General features: G+C 39.1%; 1 protein-coding gene across 1 annotated transcript in view; it reads right to left on the bottom strand.

Annotated features, from left to right (window-relative positions):
- The window catches only part of CNTNAP2 (contactin associated protein 2), a gene marked incomplete at both ends in the record, with an annotated part of 1,080,529 nt that overhangs the window by 390,187 nt on the left and 668,462 nt on the right, over positions 1-21,880 (bottom strand). Inside the window, one exon of the mRNA XM_081243680.1 lies at positions 18,177-18,283. Coding sequence (XP_081099806.1) covers positions 18,177-18,283 — 107 coding nt within the window. The remainder of the gene's footprint in view (positions 1-18,176; positions 18,284-21,880) is intronic.

The following is a 21,880-nucleotide window of genomic DNA, read 5'->3' as shown; positions in this document are numbered from 1 at the left end:
TGAGGCTAAAGGAAGAGCCCAGGATGCAGACTGAGAAACAGTGGCTTCACTCAAACTGAACCCAAATGAAGAGCTTGTTGAGTCTCAGAAAACAAAGAAAACTTCTATAAAAGAAGGAGCCAACGTATATAAAGTACAGATGCCCCATTTATATTACTTATTATTATTTTTTTATTATTTTATTATTTTATTTTTGTTATTACTTAGCACCAGTTTGCCAATATGAGGTCAGTGATGAGAGCAGATTCAGTGAAGTAGGGGAGATGCAAGCCATGCTGGGGGTCGACCAGCGTCGGAGGAGGAGAGCAAGGAAGGACGACTTGTTCTGGCTCCTTGGCTGCATTTACGAGAAGAGTTGAGAAAGATTCATCATTTTTCTTTTTTTTTCCTGTGGTACGCGGGCCTCCCACTGCTGTGGCCTCTCCCGTTGCGGAGCACAGGCTCCGGACGCACAGGCTCAGCGGCCACGGCTCACGGGCCCAGCCGCTCCGCGGCATGCGGGATCTTCCCGGACCGGGGCATGAACCCGTGTCCCCTGCATCGGCAGGCGGACTCTCAACCACTGCGCCACCAGGGAAGCCCAGATTCATCGTTTTTAAACACACACCATCCTCATCCCTGCCCTCTCTACACTCCTGCATTTTAACCCTACATTCCTTATCTCTTTACTCTCAGTTGACTTTTGCTCACCTGCAAGCACGAATGTTAGCTATTCGATGCCCTCCTGAGAGTAGGTTTGATAGAAGTGGAGAGAGAAAACACACAGTCCCTGGGCACCTAGGAAATGGAGATCCACAGTAACACCAATGGCTATAGTTCTGAGGGCCCTCGATCTGCCTGGTAGTGAGCATTCACTTCACACACACTTTAAATTCTTAAAAACAAAAACAAAACACTTGCCAGGTAAGGATTACTGTGTCTCTTATACTGGAAAGGGAAAAGAGGATCAGGAAGTTTAAGTCAACACCTTGGATCACACAGACAATAAGTGACAAAATTGGGGCTGAAATCCCAGTCTGGCTTATTCCTGTATCCACTCTACTTTTAAAATATCACAGGAAGGAAGGAACAGTTAAACAACAGGGAGGTTAAGAGAGTTGAAAATCAATCTGATCTGATACCTGTTTGTGTTAGAGCTAGTGTAGGACTCTGAATAGCAACAGCAAAGGCAGTGGATAGGGGCTGATGGAACAGGCAGCTCACCTCCCAAATCCCAACTTTATTTCACCTGGCCAAATAAGTCACACTTGTAGGGAAGTACATCAAATAGAATTTTAAAAGATGCCAGTTTTGAAAGGTCAAGGAGTTGAATACTAGCCATTGGAAAAGTACGTCAATATTAAGAAACCTGAAGGACATGAGGCTTTTGCCGATGGTGATTGCTCTGTCCTCTCTTATTGAAAAGTCTGAGCATGGTCCCAGCGTCTGACTACGTCTTCCTCTATCGCTATTAGACCTAAATCATAGGGACCATTTTTATCACAAAGAAAGGATAGCTTCCCCAGAAGGCTCATGACATTTCCTGAGCTAAGAACTGGTTTAGTCCCACGTTATCTTTCAAGTTGTTTGCCCCAGTCTGCTGAAATAATAAGAGATGCTTGAGCCAGTTCTCATGAGGTTCTTCTTGACGTGGGGAGAAGGAACAAGTGACACATTTTCATTACAAGGTCTGATCCAGAGCCATCTGACTCTGATCTTTCTGGACCTGCAAAAGATCCATTTGTTAACTCAGATTTTCTCAGAAAGTCATGACAGGGAAGAAGTGACAATGATTCTGATATGAAAAAGATTTTACTGAGTGTTAGTTTTATTTCCTTTATGACCTACAACTTTACAGGTTGCAAAATACTTTATACTAGTTGGAACTACAGTGTTTTAGGGTCACTTGTTTGGTAATCGATAGTGTTACATAAAAAGAAGGTGAAAAAGAGAAAAAGTAAAATTAAGGAAATGGATACGTTTATTCTATTTAAATAAATCTCTTTGCTCTTTGGCATTGTTTCTATTCCTTACATCCTCCCAGATATGCAACTAAGTGTTGGTAATTGCTGGAAATAGCCACGAATTTTACAGAATAATTGGCTGTATTTTAAGACATACATTTTAGTGTGTACACTACATGGTGTAGCTATAAAGTATAAAATAGATTTTTGTATCTTGCTTTTGGAAATCAATCTCATTATTTTTTGTCACATGTGGTGTATATGTGTGAGTGTGGCAACATTTTATAGTTTGAAAGTTCTTCATAGTTTTTAGAAGTTACAAAATAATAGAATTAATTGCTTTGAATTTAGTCATTTTGCACTGGGAAAATATTGATTTCTTCCCCAACACCTTTAATTTCTAATGGAGCTTGAAATTAATTTTGGATTTTAATTCTATTTTATTCTGGGTTTGTACATCAGGGCCATTAATAATGTCAGGAGAGTCCTGAGAGAACTGTTTCTGAGCCAGGAGCCCCCAGTGAGCTTTGCAGCATTTGGGTCTCTGTCTTGTACAGAGAGGAGGAAAGTCTGTGTGGGAATGGATATCGCATTAGGATTTTATGGAGTCAAAAAATAGAGCCTGTAAAAAGTCAGCCTCAGATAACTTGCTGAAGTTTGCATCATCATGCATATTATTCGCGCATATTTAATCAGATCCGAAATGGTCAGGCCAGCAAAGGACAGATTCCACTAACCAAAATGCCTGGAAAATGGGCTTTTCCGATTCATAAGGTAATAGTTTACTATTATATATGTATATGGTATATGCACACACATTTACACTAATATAAATATATCACAAACTACAAATTTTTTTTTAATTTTATTTTTATTATTATTATTTTTTAATTAAATCAGTTATACATATACATATGTTCCTATATCCCCTCCCTTTTGCGTCTCCCTCCCACCCTCCCTATCCCACCCCTCCAGGCGGTCACAAAGCACCGAGCTGATCTCCCTGTGCTATGCGGCTGCTTCCCACTAGCTATCTACCTTACGACAAACTACAAATTTTAAAATAATTTATATACGGTCTTTCTTTGAGGTTTCAAAATGCTTTTACATGATTTTATATAGTCTCTACTAAAGAGGGTGATTATAATGAATTGGCACGGAGACTCCTTGGGGCCTATGTACTCATGCACAGCCACAGCGCACGAGCGCCCCCGCCCCCCGTGGCTCCCAGAGCTTTCTTAGTCACCCCACAGTAGCTGCCCCCAGGCTGATGAACATCAGTGGAGACTAACGTCGGGAATGTGGGGTGTGACTTCTCTAACCACACCTTCCAATGTAGAGCCAACTTTTCAGGATCATTTCTCAAAATAGTCTCCATGTTGTAGGTATTTTAAACGCCCTGAAAGTCGAAAAAGCTTTGCCAGAAGGAAGGCAGTCCAGCAAAATACAGATTTCACAAAATAGACAGAGAGGGTTTGAAATCTTGACTCTGCCGTGTACTTTGAACCACAGTTATTCACCTGCAAAATGGAATAAGAATATCTTCCTTACGTGCAGTTTTGAAGATTACATGAAATAGTATATGTAAAGTCCAATACTTAACATCCTTCCCTCTCTGTTCCCGTTAATTTTCTTTCAATCCACAGTACACGTTCAAAATTAAAAATTCAATCAATATATACGAACTACTAGGTTTCTCAAGAAATATGGGAATCGTTGGCCTATGCCCACACAACTTACATTCTGGGGGAAAAATTATGAACAAACATTTGGAAAAAATAATTAAGTGTATAAATAGCAGAAAAATCACATAAGATAATAATTGCTACTGAAAAATAAGAAAAAAGGAGAAACCTCTTTTAGCTTGAGTGATCAGAGAAAATTTCACAAAATAGAAAGAGACTATGAACTGGATCCCACAGAGCAAAAATGTGGTGAAAGCGGGAAGAAGGACGTTTTGGGATGGATTTGGGAGGAGAGTGTAAGCACAAAAAAAGGAGACAGGAAAGCACAAGGGCGCGTGGCACTACCTACAGGGATGGACATGAGCAGGCAGACTGTGGGGGGCTGAACGGTGTCCAGCAAAACGCACGTCCACCAAGAGACTCGGAATGAGACTGTATTTGGAAAGAAGGTCTTTGTAGATGTAATTAGTTGAGATGAGTCATACTGGATTAGTATAGGCCCTAAATGCAATGACTGACGCCTTCATAAGAGACAAGAGAGGGAGATTCAGACATACAGACACGGAGACACACAGGGAGGAAGGCCATGTGAAGACAGAGGTAGAGACTAGACTACAATAGCCAAGGAACACCAACAGTTGCTTGTCAACCACTAGAAGCCAGGAAGACGCAAGCCAGGATTCTTCCCTGGATCCTTCAGGGGACGCATGACCCTGCTGATACCTTGATTTCAGGCTTCCAGAACCGTGAGAGAATAAATATCTGTTGTTTTAAGCCACCAAGTCTGTGGTCTTTTGTTAAGGCAGCCCTAGGACATTGCTACACATAACATCCCATCTCTTGGAGTCATTTATAAAGAGAAGGACACAAAGTACCCCTCCTTCAACTTGCTTTCTGACACCTTTCTGATCGTGGATAAAGTAGAGGCTTTGTCTCATACATAGTTCACTATAAGATTTAAGAGGGAGTCCGTTCTGTTGATAATGAAGCCCACTTTACATGCAATTTTCTATAGAACATAATTTGGCATAAAGAAAATTTCATGGACCAGACACCAGGAACACTATGAAATGAAAAGAAAGTTAGTCTCTTACTGAGAAACAAAAAGTTTATTATTATAAGAAGCTGTATTCATGAAGAACCTAGGGGTAAAACAGGAATAAAGACACAGACCTACTGAGAATGGACTTGAGGATATGGGGAGGGGGAAGGGTAAGCTGTGACAAAGCGAAAGAGAGGCATGGACATATATACACTACCAAACGTAAGGTAGATAGATAGTGGGAAGCAGCCGCAGAGCACAGGGAGATCAGCTCAGTGCTTTGTGACCACCTGGAGGGGTGGGATAGGGAGGGTGGGAGGGAGGGAGACGCAAGAGGGAAGGGATGTGGGATCAGATGTATATGTATGACTGATTCACTTTGTTATAAAGCAGAAACTAATTAAAAAAAAAACAGCAACAATAATAAAAAAAAAAAGAAGCAGCTGTGCCCCAAAGAGAGATCCTCCATTGAGTAGGCAGAAGGCTTGGTATGTTCAGAGACTGATAAACGTGTCTTCTTAATCGTTCAAGGTATGCTATATGTGTGTGTGCACGTGTGTGCGTGTGCACGTTAGACACAATCACAGTTCAGTTGCTCTTACATGTGTTTAATACTTACCAGGTGCTGAGCAATGAGTGTGTGGATGAAAATCACATGCTCAGTGCCCTGAGAAAGTCATAGTTGGTTGTGAGAGAGATTATTTCAATGTAAGGCAGTTATTGCTGACACAGATGGGGGCTGGTGTGAAGTATGCCTCAATAAGTGTGTAGCATTTGATTTGATTTCTACTTGAGATCTATCTAGTATAAGAGCTGTCCATGTGTTTACCTCTTGTATTGTAGGTGATTTGTAAGAAACCTGACTGGTCTGTTTTTCCATTAATAGTTTTAATGTACGAATGTCTGTGCCTTTGTCATTGATAAGTTTTAATACCTGATTTGTAAACTTCTCATTATTTCTTATGAATAGAATGTCCTTCTTCATCAAAGAGAAAAGAGTAAATGCTGTGATAATTATAGAGCCTATAATTCACGACCCATCTTTATCCATAAACTATTCCAAAAGATGAATTATGACAGTCACTCTTGCTTACTGCCATTTAAAAAAAAATTTTGGCTTTGTTTTTGCTTTTATTTTTAAATCTTGTTCTGGTTTTGCTGAGAAAAAATACTATTCTCTTGACTTCACTTTAAAAATGCTTTTTGGCCCTTAGTATATATTTAAACCTAAGGCAGGAAGTAAACTTACTTTAAAAATAAATTCCTACTTCTAAACTGCATCTACATGATCTCTAGGGTTACCAGAAATATGCACAAAGCCACCTCTCCATCCACAGATCGCAGTGTAGAAAGCAAGGGAGCTGGAAACTCTGTGCAATCAGCCTTGCAGTTCAAAGGCTGAAACACTCATCCTTCTCTCTCCATCCACTCTAACAAGCCTCCCTCCACATTCCCTCCCCCAGCCACCCCTGCCCCAGCCACCCCTGCTTAAAGTCTTCCTTTTTTAGTTGACAGGTAGCAGGCAGCCACATTCTGGGGAAGAGAATTGGGACAAAATTCAGGAAATTAGGATGGTTTCATACCTCTTGATAAGACGACTGTAGAAGGCAGCATGTCAGGACATGTTACTTTATTTTTTAGGCATAATCTCTCATCTTAATATACTATGACATCGAGAAATATTTCAAAGTATCTACTAAACTACCCCTTCTCAAACTTTGTATATTTATTCTTAATTTTTTAAGTCTATGGACAACAAGCTCATCTTCCCAACCATCAGAGTTCTGTTGGTTGCACTTATGAAAAGCAAAAAGTTCCTCAAGATTCAAGTATGATGCTTCACTGGGATCCTCATTGAAAAAGCACAATGGAGACACAATTTTCTTAAACCAACCAAGAGAAAGACTGCTGGAATCTAAATGATCCCAGCATGAAAATTACGGCTTGTGCAGATTAAATGTTTTCTTTTTGATTACCACATGTGAAATTGATGAGTCAAGTGTCAATGTGAACCCATTCCCTGGCTAAGGAACCACATGTGGTAGAATGTAGGGCCTGATATTCATTTATTTCATCTTAAGATAGGTGGTACATGAGAAGCATAGGGTGAGACAAATAGGAAAAAGAAGTACCAATTTGAATGAAAACTGAACTAATTCAGAGCCCCTTAGAATTTTTTATATAGTAAATAAATCACTTGGGTTTTAAAGAGATATGCTTTTATTATGTATAAGGTCTTTCAAAATCTAATCTGTAGGTATAAGGGATAGGGGAAAATGTTGTCTATTAGTAAACTTTCTTCTGTGCTTGCTAATAGCAATTCAAACGCTCCTCAGCACATTTGTTTTCCATATTATGTCTGCCCTATGAATCATTCTGTATCATTGTTTTTATTTCTAAACTACATGTTAGCCCAAAAACCTAGTTCAGGCTGTTGAAATAAAGCTGGGTGAAAATGACAACTTTCACTGGAGCTGTGGCAATGGCACTGAGGCAAAGCAGAAGTTGCAAGACAGGACTGATACCACATTTTATCTGGTGATGGTGGAAAGCATGTCCTAAGTGGTGGACTCAGTGTTGATGAGAAGAGGAGGATTTGTTCTGCAGTCACTGCACTTCTGTCACCCATCACCGATCCTGCTTCCTCTCCCGGTCCCCATTTCACTTCAGCACTCTTTGGACGACTGGCCCTGTGGCTCATCAGCTACATGGCCAGCTGAGAAGAGAAGAGATTTTCTATTACAGCTCAGGCTTTCCCAGTAGGTGCCCTGATCACAGAGGAGGAGATGCTCTAACTGATAACTAGGAAGCAAGTGTTGCCACCTGGAGTTTCCTACCCACCTTCCTCAAGGCATCTAATATAAGTACAACTCCAGTACTTCTCCCAGAACTGCTATGTCATGAGAAGGCAGGACAGTCTCCATTACTGGTTATTTCTCTCCTGTGGAAGTTCAGGATACCTTCTTCTCTCTCACATGGCTTAAGTCAGCTTGATTTAAAGAATTATATATAGGAAAAAATAGTCCTTTTGGACAATGAATTAACCAAGCTTGTTCCATTCACCTTGCTCCAGGTACTGTAGGAACGTTCAGAAGAATCAATCTGGCCCAACAAACTTCAGGTTTTATTCATTCAGGAAGTCTATATCTATGTCACTGAAACCACAAGGGAGCCTTAATATGCTAGCATTTTCTGAGTTTCTGAGTACGAATATGCTTTTCATTGAGTATTTTAATGTTCTCTAAGTGGGGCAGACTCATCAACAGATGGCCGTACGGTAGAAAACACACATAGTATTTTCTAGATCTCTGAATTCCATTGCAGGAATATGTAAGGAAGGTGTTTCTCTTTCCACAGTCAAACCCTTAGAGGTGTTTCTTTATCCAGTCTAATTGGATGGCTTCACTTGCCCCTATCCAGCACAGAGAACGTTGATCACATGACTTGGCAAGCAAGATGTGTTTAACTGATGTCTCAACAGGCTTGGATAATGGAAAAGAGTATTATTAGGACATTTTGATGTCTGCTAATGAATAATGACAGCAATTTTATAGGTGTCAACATTGTCTGGCACTTATGCTTGCATCTGTGATGGCAAGAAAGGTCTTTCGGGCTTCCCTGGTGGCACAGTGGTTGAGAGTCCGCCTGCCATTGCAGGGGACACGGGTTCGTCCCCTGGTCCGGGAAGATCCCACATGCCGCGGAGCGGCTGGGCCTGTGAGCCATGGCCGCTGAGCCTGCACGTCCGGAGCCTGTGCTCCGCAACGGGAGAGGCCACAACAGTGAGAGGCCCGCGAACCCCCACTACACACACACACACACAAAAGTAAATGTGTTTCACGGTAAAAATGAGTGATGAAGAATCACGTCTGAAGCCATACTTCGGAACCGAGGTACTGAGAGGCCATTGTCCTCTGGCCATCTCAACCCACCTACTGGACTCCACATCCCGCTGCTCCTTTGCTGGGAAGTCTCTTCAAAGTATTACATTTGTAAGTGTAGCTATCATCTCTGGAGAACCACCTGTTTTGACTGTAACTGTGCCAGACATTTTACACATTATCTGTACCCTTACCAACAATACTGATAGGAGATACTATTATTCTCATTTTATTAATAATGAAACAGGGCAATGATATTCTGGTAAACCAGTTTTACCAAAAAAAAAAAAAGAGTTTGTATTTGTAGGGTTGGTCAAGTTCCATGGGGTAAATTCTCCCACTGTATCTGGTTCAAGGTACCAAGCTTTAACAACCAGCTCACAAAGTTCCTGAATACTTAACAATCCTGGCTGCAGCACACCATTCAAACAGGGTGGTGCTAATCTGGGAGATTTAGCAACTTCCCCAGGATCCTACGACATGTAAAAATCTAAGTGAGTATCCCCTTGAGGTCTGAGGACTCCAAAGCTGGGTCTCCTCACTAGCATGCTTCTCCACACTCCATGTTTATTTCTGCCTTGGACTCTGCCAGTCCCAATCTTTATTCCCCAAAAAACAAGGAATTTAGCCAGGGTTCAGTTCCTCCTTGAACCCTTCCTGACCAGCTTGGTTGCATTGTTCTCTCTCTCCTATTACATATACATACTAGCCTTTACACCAGTTTGGCACATACACATCTACTAATATATTAATGTTTCCTGAATATCTGTCCTGCTTTCTTTTCTAACTACCTCATCTACTTCATAAGGAAATGGGCTCTTGTCTGCATCTCTGCATCCACGTAGTGTGCTGCATACAAAATAGACATAATAGTACTGAATGAATTGAAACTGTCTATGAGTTAGAGATACTCCTATACACCAAGCTTGTAAAGCTGAAGACGTGCAATAGGAACACAGTGACTAATGTCAATATGAAGGCAAACAAAAAGTTTGATTTGGCAAATGTCAGATGGATCAAAGGAGAGGCACATAGTGCTTTTAACTTTAATTCTCCTTTCTTGTGTTTTGAGTGGATATAAACATCTCAGAAGTTTCCTTCCTTATCTTTCAATTAAACAGCCCTCCCTCCCTCAGACTTCTTCCCCCTAATGGAACTTGGCAAAGGTGCAGAGGTGGGTGTTTTCTATCCCTTTTTCTCCCCACTCTGTACCTTGGATGAGATAGTCACAGGGGAGCTGAATGAATAATGTCAGCTCCTTCAAGACCCGGCTCTGGCATTTTATCACCTCTGAGAAGTTCACAGGTTCACAGCTCCTCTGTTGGTAGAGCAGTCTGCTTTTCAATATGCATTTGCAGATCAACTTTTTGCAAAGGCTCTTTATTCAAAGAGAAAGATATAGTCTTGAAATTATTGAAAGTCTCTGTAAATCTGAAATTAAATCATTTCTTTCTATGTTTCATCTTAGCCATCTTTCCAAAGCAAGGCATGAAAGAGGGGATTAATTTGAAATTTGGGGTGCCTTAGAAATGTAGAGGTGCTTGGGCTGTGTTTCTCCAAATGACCTGCACTATTCCAATCCAATGCAATTTATTTGGTTGTAGCTGAAAGAGAGAATGGCCTCTAAATCCCCTTCCAACATTTCTACACAGGTAACACTCCCCACTTCTCTCCCCCTTACTTTATTTACAGAGGTCAGGTGAGAACGTGAGCAAAGGGGATGCTGGGATGATGTTTTCTTTTCCTAATAAGTGTGGTGTCGGAAGTGACGCTCCCACTTCCGGCTGGTCAGAAAGTGAGCTCCTCACCTAGAGAATACACACAACCGAGCGTGAGCTCGCTAAGACTGTAGTTGTACCTATGCTACCGATAACCGCTTGCTCTACCCAGCACCATGCTGAAGCGGCAGCCTCCTCGCCCTGATTTCCCTCTGCCAATCTGATCAGACAAAAACCAGAAATAAACAAGTAAATAATCTGATAATAACCTCTGAAAAGATGAAACAATTGCTTAAAACCATAAAGAATTTGTGATATAGCATTAAATAATTTCCCAGATAACTACATTTATAAATATTTTGTAAACATGAAAATGACCAACCTAGACGGTAAAAGGTAAGCACGTGGTACAATTTACCCTCAGCTCACAATCCCAATGAACCAGGGATATGAAAATGAATTAAGATTATAAGGACTTTTATTTTTAATGAAATTATGCACTTCTTTGGAGGAGGCTGTCCAACACTCTATTCTAGTATCCCTGCCTTGTTCCATTCTCGTCTCCACACTCCACACCTGTCCTATATGCAGGACAGGATCAGCTCTCAACATACTGATGAATGAATACATGATGGTGGGAATCAGAACCTTGGTGTCCCATGGCTCTACAGTTGTACCCCATAGTCACTCTTTAATGACAAGGACACACTGAGCATATGAAGTAGTTCATGGTGTAGGAATGGAACGGGGGGGGGATGAGAGGGAGGTAAAATTGGAAGAATTTGGCAATTGTTCACTTGATAACAAAGAGGCACAGTCTGGCTACTTAATGCCACGTCTAGATTAGAAACAGTAGATTCACCCTGTTCATATAAATCAGCCTGGGTAGCCATTATATTTGCTAATACAGCCTTTTGTCTTATCAATGAGTATTGGTTAAAATATTTAGACACTCTCTGATCTTTGAGAATCCACTGTATCAGTACTCCATATCCTTAAGCTACTCATAAGCAGACAAAAATTTGGCTGGCTGTTTTTTAAGACTTCGCAGTACAATAAAAGTTACAACAAGATCTAGGATGCTTTCTATATTTACAAAGCACTTTAAGAGGCAATGTTTCATTGAATCTCCCAGAAGAAACTTAAGTTCAGAGAGGTTAAGTGATTGTCAAAGCACAAAGCCAAGGCAGCCCAGAGGGGGAAGTAAAGGAGGCAAGGAGGAAGTGTATTAAACCCAGTGCTTCTCATTTAATTGCTGTTAGTGACCTGTAACTAACAGCATGTAATGGGAGAGCCGACCTCACCCTCCAGGGGTGTAGGTGGAATCCACACAACTGTGCTAAGAGGGCTGGAGGAATGGGAGAGGGTACAGCCCTACACTAGGCAAGCTCAGCTGAGGAAGGAAAAAGGCTGGCCAGATAGCCTGAGGGTTTCACAGTAGATCATCTGATTTCAAACCCTGAGTTCTTTTCCCTTTCCACAGTTCTACTGTAGTAAGAACACACACATGATTATTACATGACAAATCAAAGGATTATGTTCATCTTATTCAAATTTCATACCAAGTTTAAACAGTTTTTTATCAATTCACTAGATGGTCAGTATTTCAACACATCTCTATTTATTTTATTTTATTGTGTGTGTGTGTGTGTAAGTTCAAATCCTGTTAATATAACTTTTTTAACATCTTTATTGGAGTATAATTGCTTTACAATGGTGTATCAGTTTCTGCTTTACAACAAAGTGAATCAGCTATACGTACACTTACGACAAAGTGAATCAGCTATACGTACACTTACGACAAAGTGAATCAGCTATACGTACACTTACGACAAAGTGAATCAGCTATCCGTACACTTACGACAAAGTGAATCAGCTATACGTACACTTACGACAAAGTGAATCAGCTATACGTACACTTACGACAAAGTGAATCAGCTATACGTACACTTACGACAAAGTGAATCAGCTATACGTACACTTACGACAAAGTGAATCAGCTATACGTACACTTACGACAAAGTGAATCAGCTATACGTATCCAAACATCCCCATATCCTCTCCCTCTTGTATTTATTTTAGAGCAGCTCATCCAGTCAGCCAGCACAGGGGTTGACTGCACTATGTCATCTAAGATCTTTTGTTGTCGTTGCAACTTACTTTGCCACTATTGCCATAGAGTCTCCCAAGTCACTTCCACGAATGGTGTCTTAACACGGCAGTATTTTCCTCGAAGGTTATTTGACGCGTGGGGTTTGTGTGCCCATGTACGGAACCTGTCCACACACACAGCTGCTTAAAACCCTGCACCTCTTGTGACTGTTGCTGCTGTCATGTCTGTCACTGCGCCCTCCGCCTTGCATTAATGCCTCTGTTATTCTCTACCCTCCTTTTCCTGTTTTCTTTCCCTTTGGCTTTACTCTCTCTTCTTAGCTTTACAACCTTCATAAATTTGGATAAAGGACATTGGTTTTTAAAAAGCGCTTGATGCTTCTTAGGTTGTCTGTCATTTATTCACTCTTAGATTCAGTGCATATTCACTGAGCACATATTATATGCTGGGTGGGCTCTGGGGATAAAATGGTGGACAGAACCTGGCACTATCTCCTCTCAGGTATTATAGTCCAGTGGAAAACACAGATATTATTAAAGAATCACCAATGATAAATGCAAAATCACAGCCATCACCAAGGCCAAGAGGAAGATATAGGTCTTGAAATAAGAGGAGTTGACCTAATTACGGGTTCACGGAAAGCTTCCCTAAGGAGGTGACTACTGAGCTGAGATCTGAAGGATGACTAGAAACATACCAAGCAAAGCAGAGAGGGAGGGTGTGCAAAAGTCCTGTGCTCGTGGCAGCGGGAGGGGAGAGGGAACAGTGCGAGGGCACCACGCAAGTATGGAAAACTGAAAGGAGGCCAGTGGGACTAGAGGGGAGACAGGGAGGAAGAGTATGGCCGAAAACCAGGTTAAAGACAAAGCCATACCAAGTAGGACCTTGTAAGCCAACTGAACTTACAGCTGAAGGACGGATTCCAATTCCATAAGGCCATGATTCCACCCAATGACTGCCTTTTTTGTTTTTGTTTTTTTGGTAGCAATGGTCAAATTCCAAGTTATCTTTATTGGTGTCTAAGTTTGTGGTAGTTCCAAATGGATGTGGGGGACCATATTTCCTTGTGCCAATAAATCTATGTTTTTATGCCCTAAGTTAGTGTGACTTTCAGCAGGTAGGAATAATTTCTTTTTAAAAAATTATGCTTTGAATTAAGTTACTTATGGGTATAATGGATTATAAATAACATGGTGTGAGCTATTGAAATCCACTTCACTTTTCATGTGTGCAGTAACAAGGTGCAGTATAATTTATGGTTTACAAATTTATAGCCCCAGAGTCATAGCTCCAGACTACAGAATGTAGAATAGTTTCCTTTTAAATTTCAATTTTTCTTCTAAAACTGGCTGGTGAAACATTTACTTTTGCATTTCTGTGGCAACATCAATCCCTGTTTCTTCTTAGTATTTCAGAATTCAGAAATCACATAATTTTAAAATTGGAAGAGATCTTCATAGGTCATCTAACTTACCTCCTCCTACTTCCTCTGGAAACAGTCATGTCTGTATATCTGGGCAAGGTGAAATTCCCTCCTTTAGTAAAAAGATATCTGGAAAAATATTTTCTCTCAGAATGAAGGTCTGGCATCTAGTAATTCTTATAGAGTTCCACCCCAAAACATTGCTTATATTTGTCAAATATCCTCTTGCACTTGTGAGAATAGCAAAAAGGTTTCATATTATTGAGGATACCCTGGGGATTTTTAGGGCAGTTCCATATAGGGGACTAATAGTGTATGTAAGAATGACTGAGGTCAAAGATAGACCCCAGCAGCATGAGAAAAAATATCTGCTAAGCCCTGGGATAAGGGATAGGTTTTTGAATTAATTTATGTAAACCAGAGCCATAATTATGAAGTGTAAAGAACACACGTGAAAAAAATGAGATGATAATTTGATCCTAAGAAGCATTTGAGGTATTGGAATGTGAGCTTGGAGATCTACTGAAAAGGGTCTATCTATCACCAAGAGATAGATAAGAGAAAAATACTGTAGCTACAAACGTGAAGTTTTGCTCAAAATAAAGACAAATTCTTACACTTTTGGGAGAATGAAGTAGGGATAAGTCAATGTAACAAAGCAAATAAACTATTTAACATGATCATTCTACCCTCTGTGTCTCTGTGTCATGATTTTATGTTTTGATATGCTACTAGTCAGTTCTTAGAAATGGATTGAGAATGGAATACCTGCATAAGGAAATTTTAAAGGTATGCAACTGCAAGAATGTAATGTATTTGCATATATTCACAAACTAGCCTCCTTAGTTTTTGAACACGAAAAACTGTCTCTCCCTTTCCTGCAATCTGTGGCTTTTCTCGTAGGATTTCCTCACCCAAAGGATGACACCCTGTCTCCTCATGGGAGTGGTGTGTAAATGACAATCCTCTGAGCCCTGTATAGAATTCACTTGAAAATTAATTCCTCCATGTATAAGCAACAAATAAACAAACAGATAGGTCTAGGACATACCCAGATCACTTTTAATGTTCTTCAGTTCTTCTGGAAAAACAAAACCCTATGGAAACCAATCATTCACTTCAAGCTCAAATCTGCCATGGAAACGATAGCAAACAATGAATGGCAGCAGGAAATTAAGTGACAAATTGTGTGACATGGACAACTATTTGTATAGAAATTCAGAGCAAAGGGATGACTGCTCTGAATGGGATGAAGTGGCAATAATTCACTGAGTACTAACATCTGCTAAAGCCCTTCTCAGTGTTCTCCACACATCATCTCATTTAATCTCACAATGGCTTTATGAGGCGGTGCTGTTATTAATCTCATTTCACAAAGGAGAAAAAGAAGCTCAAACAGTTTTAGTGCCCACAATTACAAGTAAGTCGATCCAAGTTCAAACTCAGGCAGTGTGACCTGTCAAAGAAGGGCTTCGAGCCTCTATCTTGGACTACAACCCAGCCTGGACAATCACGCAAGGAATAGTTTTCTCATCCTGGCCAAGCCTGGACCAGGGAAGAAAATGTGTTAAACAGTTAGCAGCCTAATTGTAATGTTTGAAGCTCTCCTAAATATTTAGTTTTACTAAACTTCAGACTTTAGTTAGCTGTTCTTTACCTTTTTAAACTAGTACTATTTTAAAATTACCAAAGTTCCTTTACAAAAGGGACACTTGGTCTTTCACTGAAAATAATGAGGTAAAAATTGAATAATGCTAACAAAGATCAAAACCACAGAACACAGAATAAGCAACTGGAAGCCTCAGCTCCTTGGATTTCAGAACTGTAAGAGACCTCAGGAGGCACTTAGGCGACAGAGGAATTAAGGAAGTCCAAGAGAAGAGAATGACTTCCTGCAAAGGCACCCAGCATGGTGACCTCACAGGCAGCATCAGAAGCCCATGCAGTCACTGACTATGTAAAAATGCCAAATTGTTCATTCTGTATCAAACTGAATAGCACAGATTATATAATTTTCACAGTATTATGTGCTGGGCCAGACCCTCCCAATTTTTAACTAATTCATGGGAGTAACTAAGAGATATATCAAGTCTTTTAGCTTATTTGGAAGCATGTGCCTTCTACAACCCACAAGATATATCTTTCACAACAAAATTGTGTCCAATCAATCCTTTCTTGAATTCTGCACTATGGTCTTCTAATATCTATTTATGCACACACATGATTTTCAACATTTTGGCCTTATTTGGGGAAGACAATGAGCAATCAGGCTTTCATTGTTAAAATGAATGATTCTATATTCATACACACAAAAATTACATAAAGGAAGAGTAGAATAAGCAGCAGGGAAGAGATAATTTCCCTCTTTTACATTTATAACTTCCCACAAGAGCCAAATTTAACCACACTTAGGACATTTCTAATACTTGGAGTTGTTAACTCTTTAAAAAAGAAAAAATCACTCAATTATTCAACTACTGGCATATATTTTAAATTGTTTTTAATTTAATATGTTTAAGTGTCTTTTTTCTTTGCTGTGTATTCAATGAAAGAAGCAATTATAAAAAATTTGCTTTTACATTAAATATAAAAGTGGTCGCTGATGGGCTTCCCTGGTGGCGCAGTGGTTGAGAGTCCGCCTGCCGATGCAGGGGACACGGGTTCGTGCCCCGGTCCGGGAAGATCCCACATGCCGCGGAGCGGCTGGGCCCGTGAGCCATGGCCGCTGAGCCTGCGCATCCGGAGCCTGGGCTCCGCAACAGGAGAGGCCACAAAAGTGAGAAGCCCGCGTAGCGCCAAAAAAAAAAAAAAAAAAAAAAGTGGTCGCTGAGATAGGTAACACTTGTAACCACCACCAACTTCTCGTTCTTTCCTTTAGTTAGAATTTCCATTCTCAGAAAGAAGACTGTGATAGTTAAAGGTGGTATTTATAACGTATTATATAAATTCTACTGGTGGAGTGAAGGCACTTTGTTTCATCTAAGTTACTTAGTTCAAGCATTATGTATCATACAATGAATGTCATATGATGAAAGTTAATATTTTGATGTGATTGGAAGGGTACAATTTAAGTCATAACTCCTTAATTCTAATTATTTTCAATATCAATCACTTTGGTTCTTTATTCATTAAAATACTTTTTTACATATCTATCTATAAATACTGTAGAGATGATGAATCTACTAAGTGTCTGTTTTAACTCTTTTATATCGTCCTATTAATGTTAATTTTTCTAGTTCTTTTTGTCTCTTGCTGTTTTAAAATATCCTCCTAAACAAATTAATAAGTGCAATAAAATAAATTACAAATTTTTTTTCCTTAGTTGAGGTCTTACAGTATATGCTGAACTCAATGTCTTATTGTACATTACTACAAATGATATGAAAAGTCTCACGGAACGGTATTACATTTTTACTGTCCCCAGAACTCTAATAATATTTTGCTTGTTATTATTTTCTAAAAGTGAAATGAAGAGAAAGCACTCTGTGTACTTAGAGGATTTAGATATTAGATTTTCATACGGAGAGAAGATTGAAGAACACTGAATCTCTTTCCTCCTTCCTTCTTACACACACACACACACACACATTCATGCTTCATAACAGATGACCTTCTTCTTTCAACTATATGTTTTATGGCAAATCTGTCTTCAAAAATGCTATGCATTATTGGAAAATTAACATTACAATTATAAAGTTAATATTAATTTTTTAATAATCTTTGAATTATAAAAATATAATTTTTATTTAACTTTTCAGGGAAAAGCTATTATGTAAAACAAGGCACATCTGTGTTCTAAAAGACATTTTTGCATGTTACTTTTTATTTTTTAATATTTAAAAAAATTTGCCTTCTTGCATTTTTATTTTACATATACAACTTCAATGGACTTTCTTACACTTAACAGCTCATTTTTCTGACCTAAAAAATGTGGCCAAATAGTTCTAAAAGAGCACTGAGACAACTATCATCCAGAAACTAAATGTTCAAATTACACTCTGTCTGCCTCTCTGATGAATTGATAAATAAGTATCCAGTCAGAGACATCACACTAACACAATTTTCCAAACAGTCTATCCAGACAGATGTGGCTTAGACACATAAAGTCACATCCAAGAGCAGCATTCCAATCTCAACTACATGTTTATGGAGCTTCGGAAACGTTGGTCCTTCTTTTTGAGTCATTAGGCTTGAGAGAATATATTTTGACAACTAGAATACTATTCTAGAAAAGCAACAGTGAAATCTGGGTTCTTCAGAATCAAGTGATTTACTCTGTGGATTATTCAGGTTGCTGAGCTTTAAAGCATAGCTAAAGACCTAGGATTCTCATGCAATTACAAGTTTAAAGTGAGATAAATTGGCACTCACAGTTGTGGCAGGTGGCCCCACTGTATCCTGTCTCATCACAAGTGCATATGAAGCTGTCCCACGTTTGCGAGCACTTCCCACCATGCTCACAGTGATTGGGCACACATCTGTCAGAGAAAGAGACAAACAGAAATAAACCAACAAACAAATGAGATTTATGAGTGGCTAAATTCCAAGCTGTCTGGGCAATATATCATTTCAATGCCAGGTTGCCTTACCAAGGCAATTAATCCTTGTTAGTTTAAGCAGATTAATATGATTCATGATGGAAGGTGCCAAGCACACAAAAGATGATGTATCACAGGCTTGGTGTTTCCCATTTTTGAGTAAACAGTAGAAATTAACAAACAGTTGAGAGATTCATTTGCACATCACAGATTCATTTTATTTTCCTTTTGCAAAATAAACAAAGACACTAGCTAAATTTCCTCCTGGTGAGAGACAAAACATTAGCCATCTTGTTTCCTGTACTATCCTTTATCAAGGCCAATAGTACCAAGTCAGAAAGGGGTAATGCTGAGTTTTTTTTTTTTTATAGCAATATGAGTTTCTGAAATAATGCCACAGCAATGAGAATATACTAGCCTCATAAGAAAAGATTTCTAAGTCTTCCTCACCCCTCCTCCCATGCCCCGCTGGCTAACGAAAGCCACCTTTATAAGGAGGCAGCAAGTATAATATGGGGGAAAAATGCAGGTTTTGTGTTCAAATCTTTGTCTTTTTATTTACTTAATAGCCAGTTATGATGATGTAATTTAACCTTTCTGATCCTCAATTTTCTCATTTGAAAAGTGGAGTAATTATACCTATCTGATAAGTATTGGGTTGGCCAAAAAGTTCATTTGGTTTTTCCTTAACATCTTATGGAAATGAACTTTCTGGACAACTCAACAGTTTTGAGATTAGGAGGTAATGTTCATAAAGTAGATAATTAATAGGCAAGAAATAGAGGGCCAATAAACAGGAGCTATGGATATCTGAACCACTGCTTGCAGGGCACTGTTTTACAGTCTGCCTGTATCCCAGCAATAGTGAAGCTGGAATTGGTTCTGGAAAACTCCTGTTTCAACAGCACAAATTATTTTCTTCTTATGTATTAGCATTCACAAAATATTTCTAGCTTTGAATAGGAAACTCTCTAAAGTAGAAAAGTCCACCCAGCTTAAAAAGGCAGAACCCATAATAGTGGGTCACAGGTTGCTTGATGGAGAGCCACACTTTGAACACCAATAATCATAAAGCCCTGGTAGCGTCTTGCTGCAAAATAGAATAGGACTGGCCTCAGAGATAATAGTCTCCATCCCCTGTTCTTGACTTACCATCAGCCATGCCTAAAACTACCATAGCAGGGCATAGCCCAGTTTGGCATGGAACTCTGTTTCTTATATAGGAATGCTGTTCCTCTACAACTCTTTGCAAACCTTTAGTCATGCAACAAACAATTACTGAGCACTGTGGGAAACAGAAGATGAAATAAGAGTCTATTCACTGCCTTTCAAGAGCTTAAGCCTAGGAGGACAGGATTGTAAGAGAAGAAAATGAGGAAGAACATTATAAGGGGGGGAAATACAACATAAGAGAGCATAACGTTGGATTTTCAGGAGGTGGGATGGAAAATTCACTCTACATTGAATAGGCAGTTCTATTCCATATGAATTTGGACTTGGTGTTATCCAGGCTACAAAGATGTTTCTTCTCCAAAGACTCTATAACCTACGTGGAGGTGGGGGTGGGTGATAAGATTCATGTGAGATACAATACTAGGCAGAATCTGATCCGTCATCAGAGTGATATGAAACGTACAGAAATGCGGAGACCAGAGTAGTTATGGGTAGACTATAAACAAAGGGCTTAATCAAGCTTAGAGCATTTTGCTTGGGCCTTAAAAAGAGAAGTTCTATTTTTATAATTAAAATATTGAAAACTGTTCCCAGCAGAGCAAGCAAGAAAGCAAGAAGGAAGAGTTAGAACCATGATCAGCGGGTGGGTGGCCCAGGGTTGTTCGGGTCTATTGCCAGAGCCATTTTCCTCTACAGGTGCCCAGGCATAGGCCTTAGCAGAAGGCATTTATATCCAAGAGTCCTGATTCTCCAGACCATGTGGGGAAGCAATGATACAGACACTCCAAAATTACATAAAGCTAAAAAACATCTTTGATACTTAATTTGGGATTTCAGTACTTATACGTCTCTGTGTGGCATATTTACCTTCTAAATTGTTGTGGGTTAACAGTAACTCAGCCTAATAGTGAAAGTAATTTACATCAGCTCATTATATCAATTAATTCAGGGGAAGTAGTACAGAGTGTACCAAGTCTCCAGGGGAAACCTGGCTGGAATCTAAGTGTGCTCTAAATAAGGCACAAATGAGAAAATCCACGTCAAATGATAAAAAATACTGGTGTGCACTTACACACACATAAGCATTTAACAGTCAAGTGAGGTTAACTGAATATTTATAAAATTCAGTCTTAAGTTTATTTCTTTAAAAGTGATCTTTTATTTAAATAAAATGTTAATATTTTAATTTAAATGTTTGTTTCTTAATATTTATCTTTTGAAATTCACACTATCCGTATGTTGATTACTGGCATTTTAATTCCTAATGGTGAGAAATGTTTTATTTCTAAATCAAATTGATTCAAATATAATCTCAAACCATAATATTTTATCACTATATTAAAAAAATGTTAGAACCAGTTACCAAGCAAAATAAAATCTGAATTACCCTAGCTTTCCCCTTCCTAATTATTTATTTCTTCTCTTGTGCTCCTATGGAACCATTTGTATATGCCCAATATACCATCATCACATTGTTCAGTAATTATTGTTTGAGCATCTGTCTCTTCTAAACTGAGACTCCGCAGTGAGGGATTTTGATCTTGTGATTCTTAGCATGACAAGGCATATAGCCCACTCAGTAAATGCCTATTGACAGACTGAAGGAATGGATGAACACAACGTTAGAAATTTACATCAAGGAACTGAAGTAATTTCAGAGAAAATATCTTTTACTGTGAGAAATATAGATTATTCCTAGGTACGATATTAGTCTTAAATCCAAACTCTTGCTCTAGTGAACTAATTATTTTAGTAGGTCACAGGAAATGTATAATTTGTTTCATAGCATGTGCTAGCTTGAAGGTTTGATTCACATCAAAAAATTAATCAAAATAACTTTGCTGCCACGACTTGAGAACTACTTGACCAGGATCAGGAACATACAGGGGAGAAGTTGGCAGGTGTCAATTTCTTTTGATCAAAGGACTCCGGAAGAAGTGATGCATTCAATTAACTCTGTTCTGAGGTAGCCCTGTTATTAGAGACTCTTCCAGCTGGAATCATCCTTTCTGTTGTGGCAATGCTTTCCAAAATACTTTAGAACCGAAAAGCTGTATTTTGGAAATTCAAATATATAACAATTACTTAATATAAAATCAGTATGAACAGAGTGGCTGTTTGGATGGATGCAACAACTCTATCCAGGGTTATGGATGACAGGTGCAGTTTTATTTTACCCAGAGTATCTCTTTTATTTCTATACTTGATTTTAACGGCAAAGCATTGAGAAAATTGGTATTCACAACTATAAGAACCTGAAAATTGTACCACATTTGTTTGTAGCAGCTCACTTTTTAGTCTATGGATACTAATTACTTAAATGGGGATGGTGGAAGAAATTTTATTTCAAATCTAAAAAATGTT

The sequence above is a fragment of the Mesoplodon bidens genome (genome assembly GCF_964165515.1).
Source record: "Mesoplodon bidens genome assembly, chromosome: 9".
NCBI lineage: Eukaryota > Metazoa > Chordata > Mammalia > Artiodactyla > Ziphiidae > Mesoplodon > Mesoplodon bidens.
This window is presented reverse-complemented; position numbering and strand designations above follow the sequence as displayed.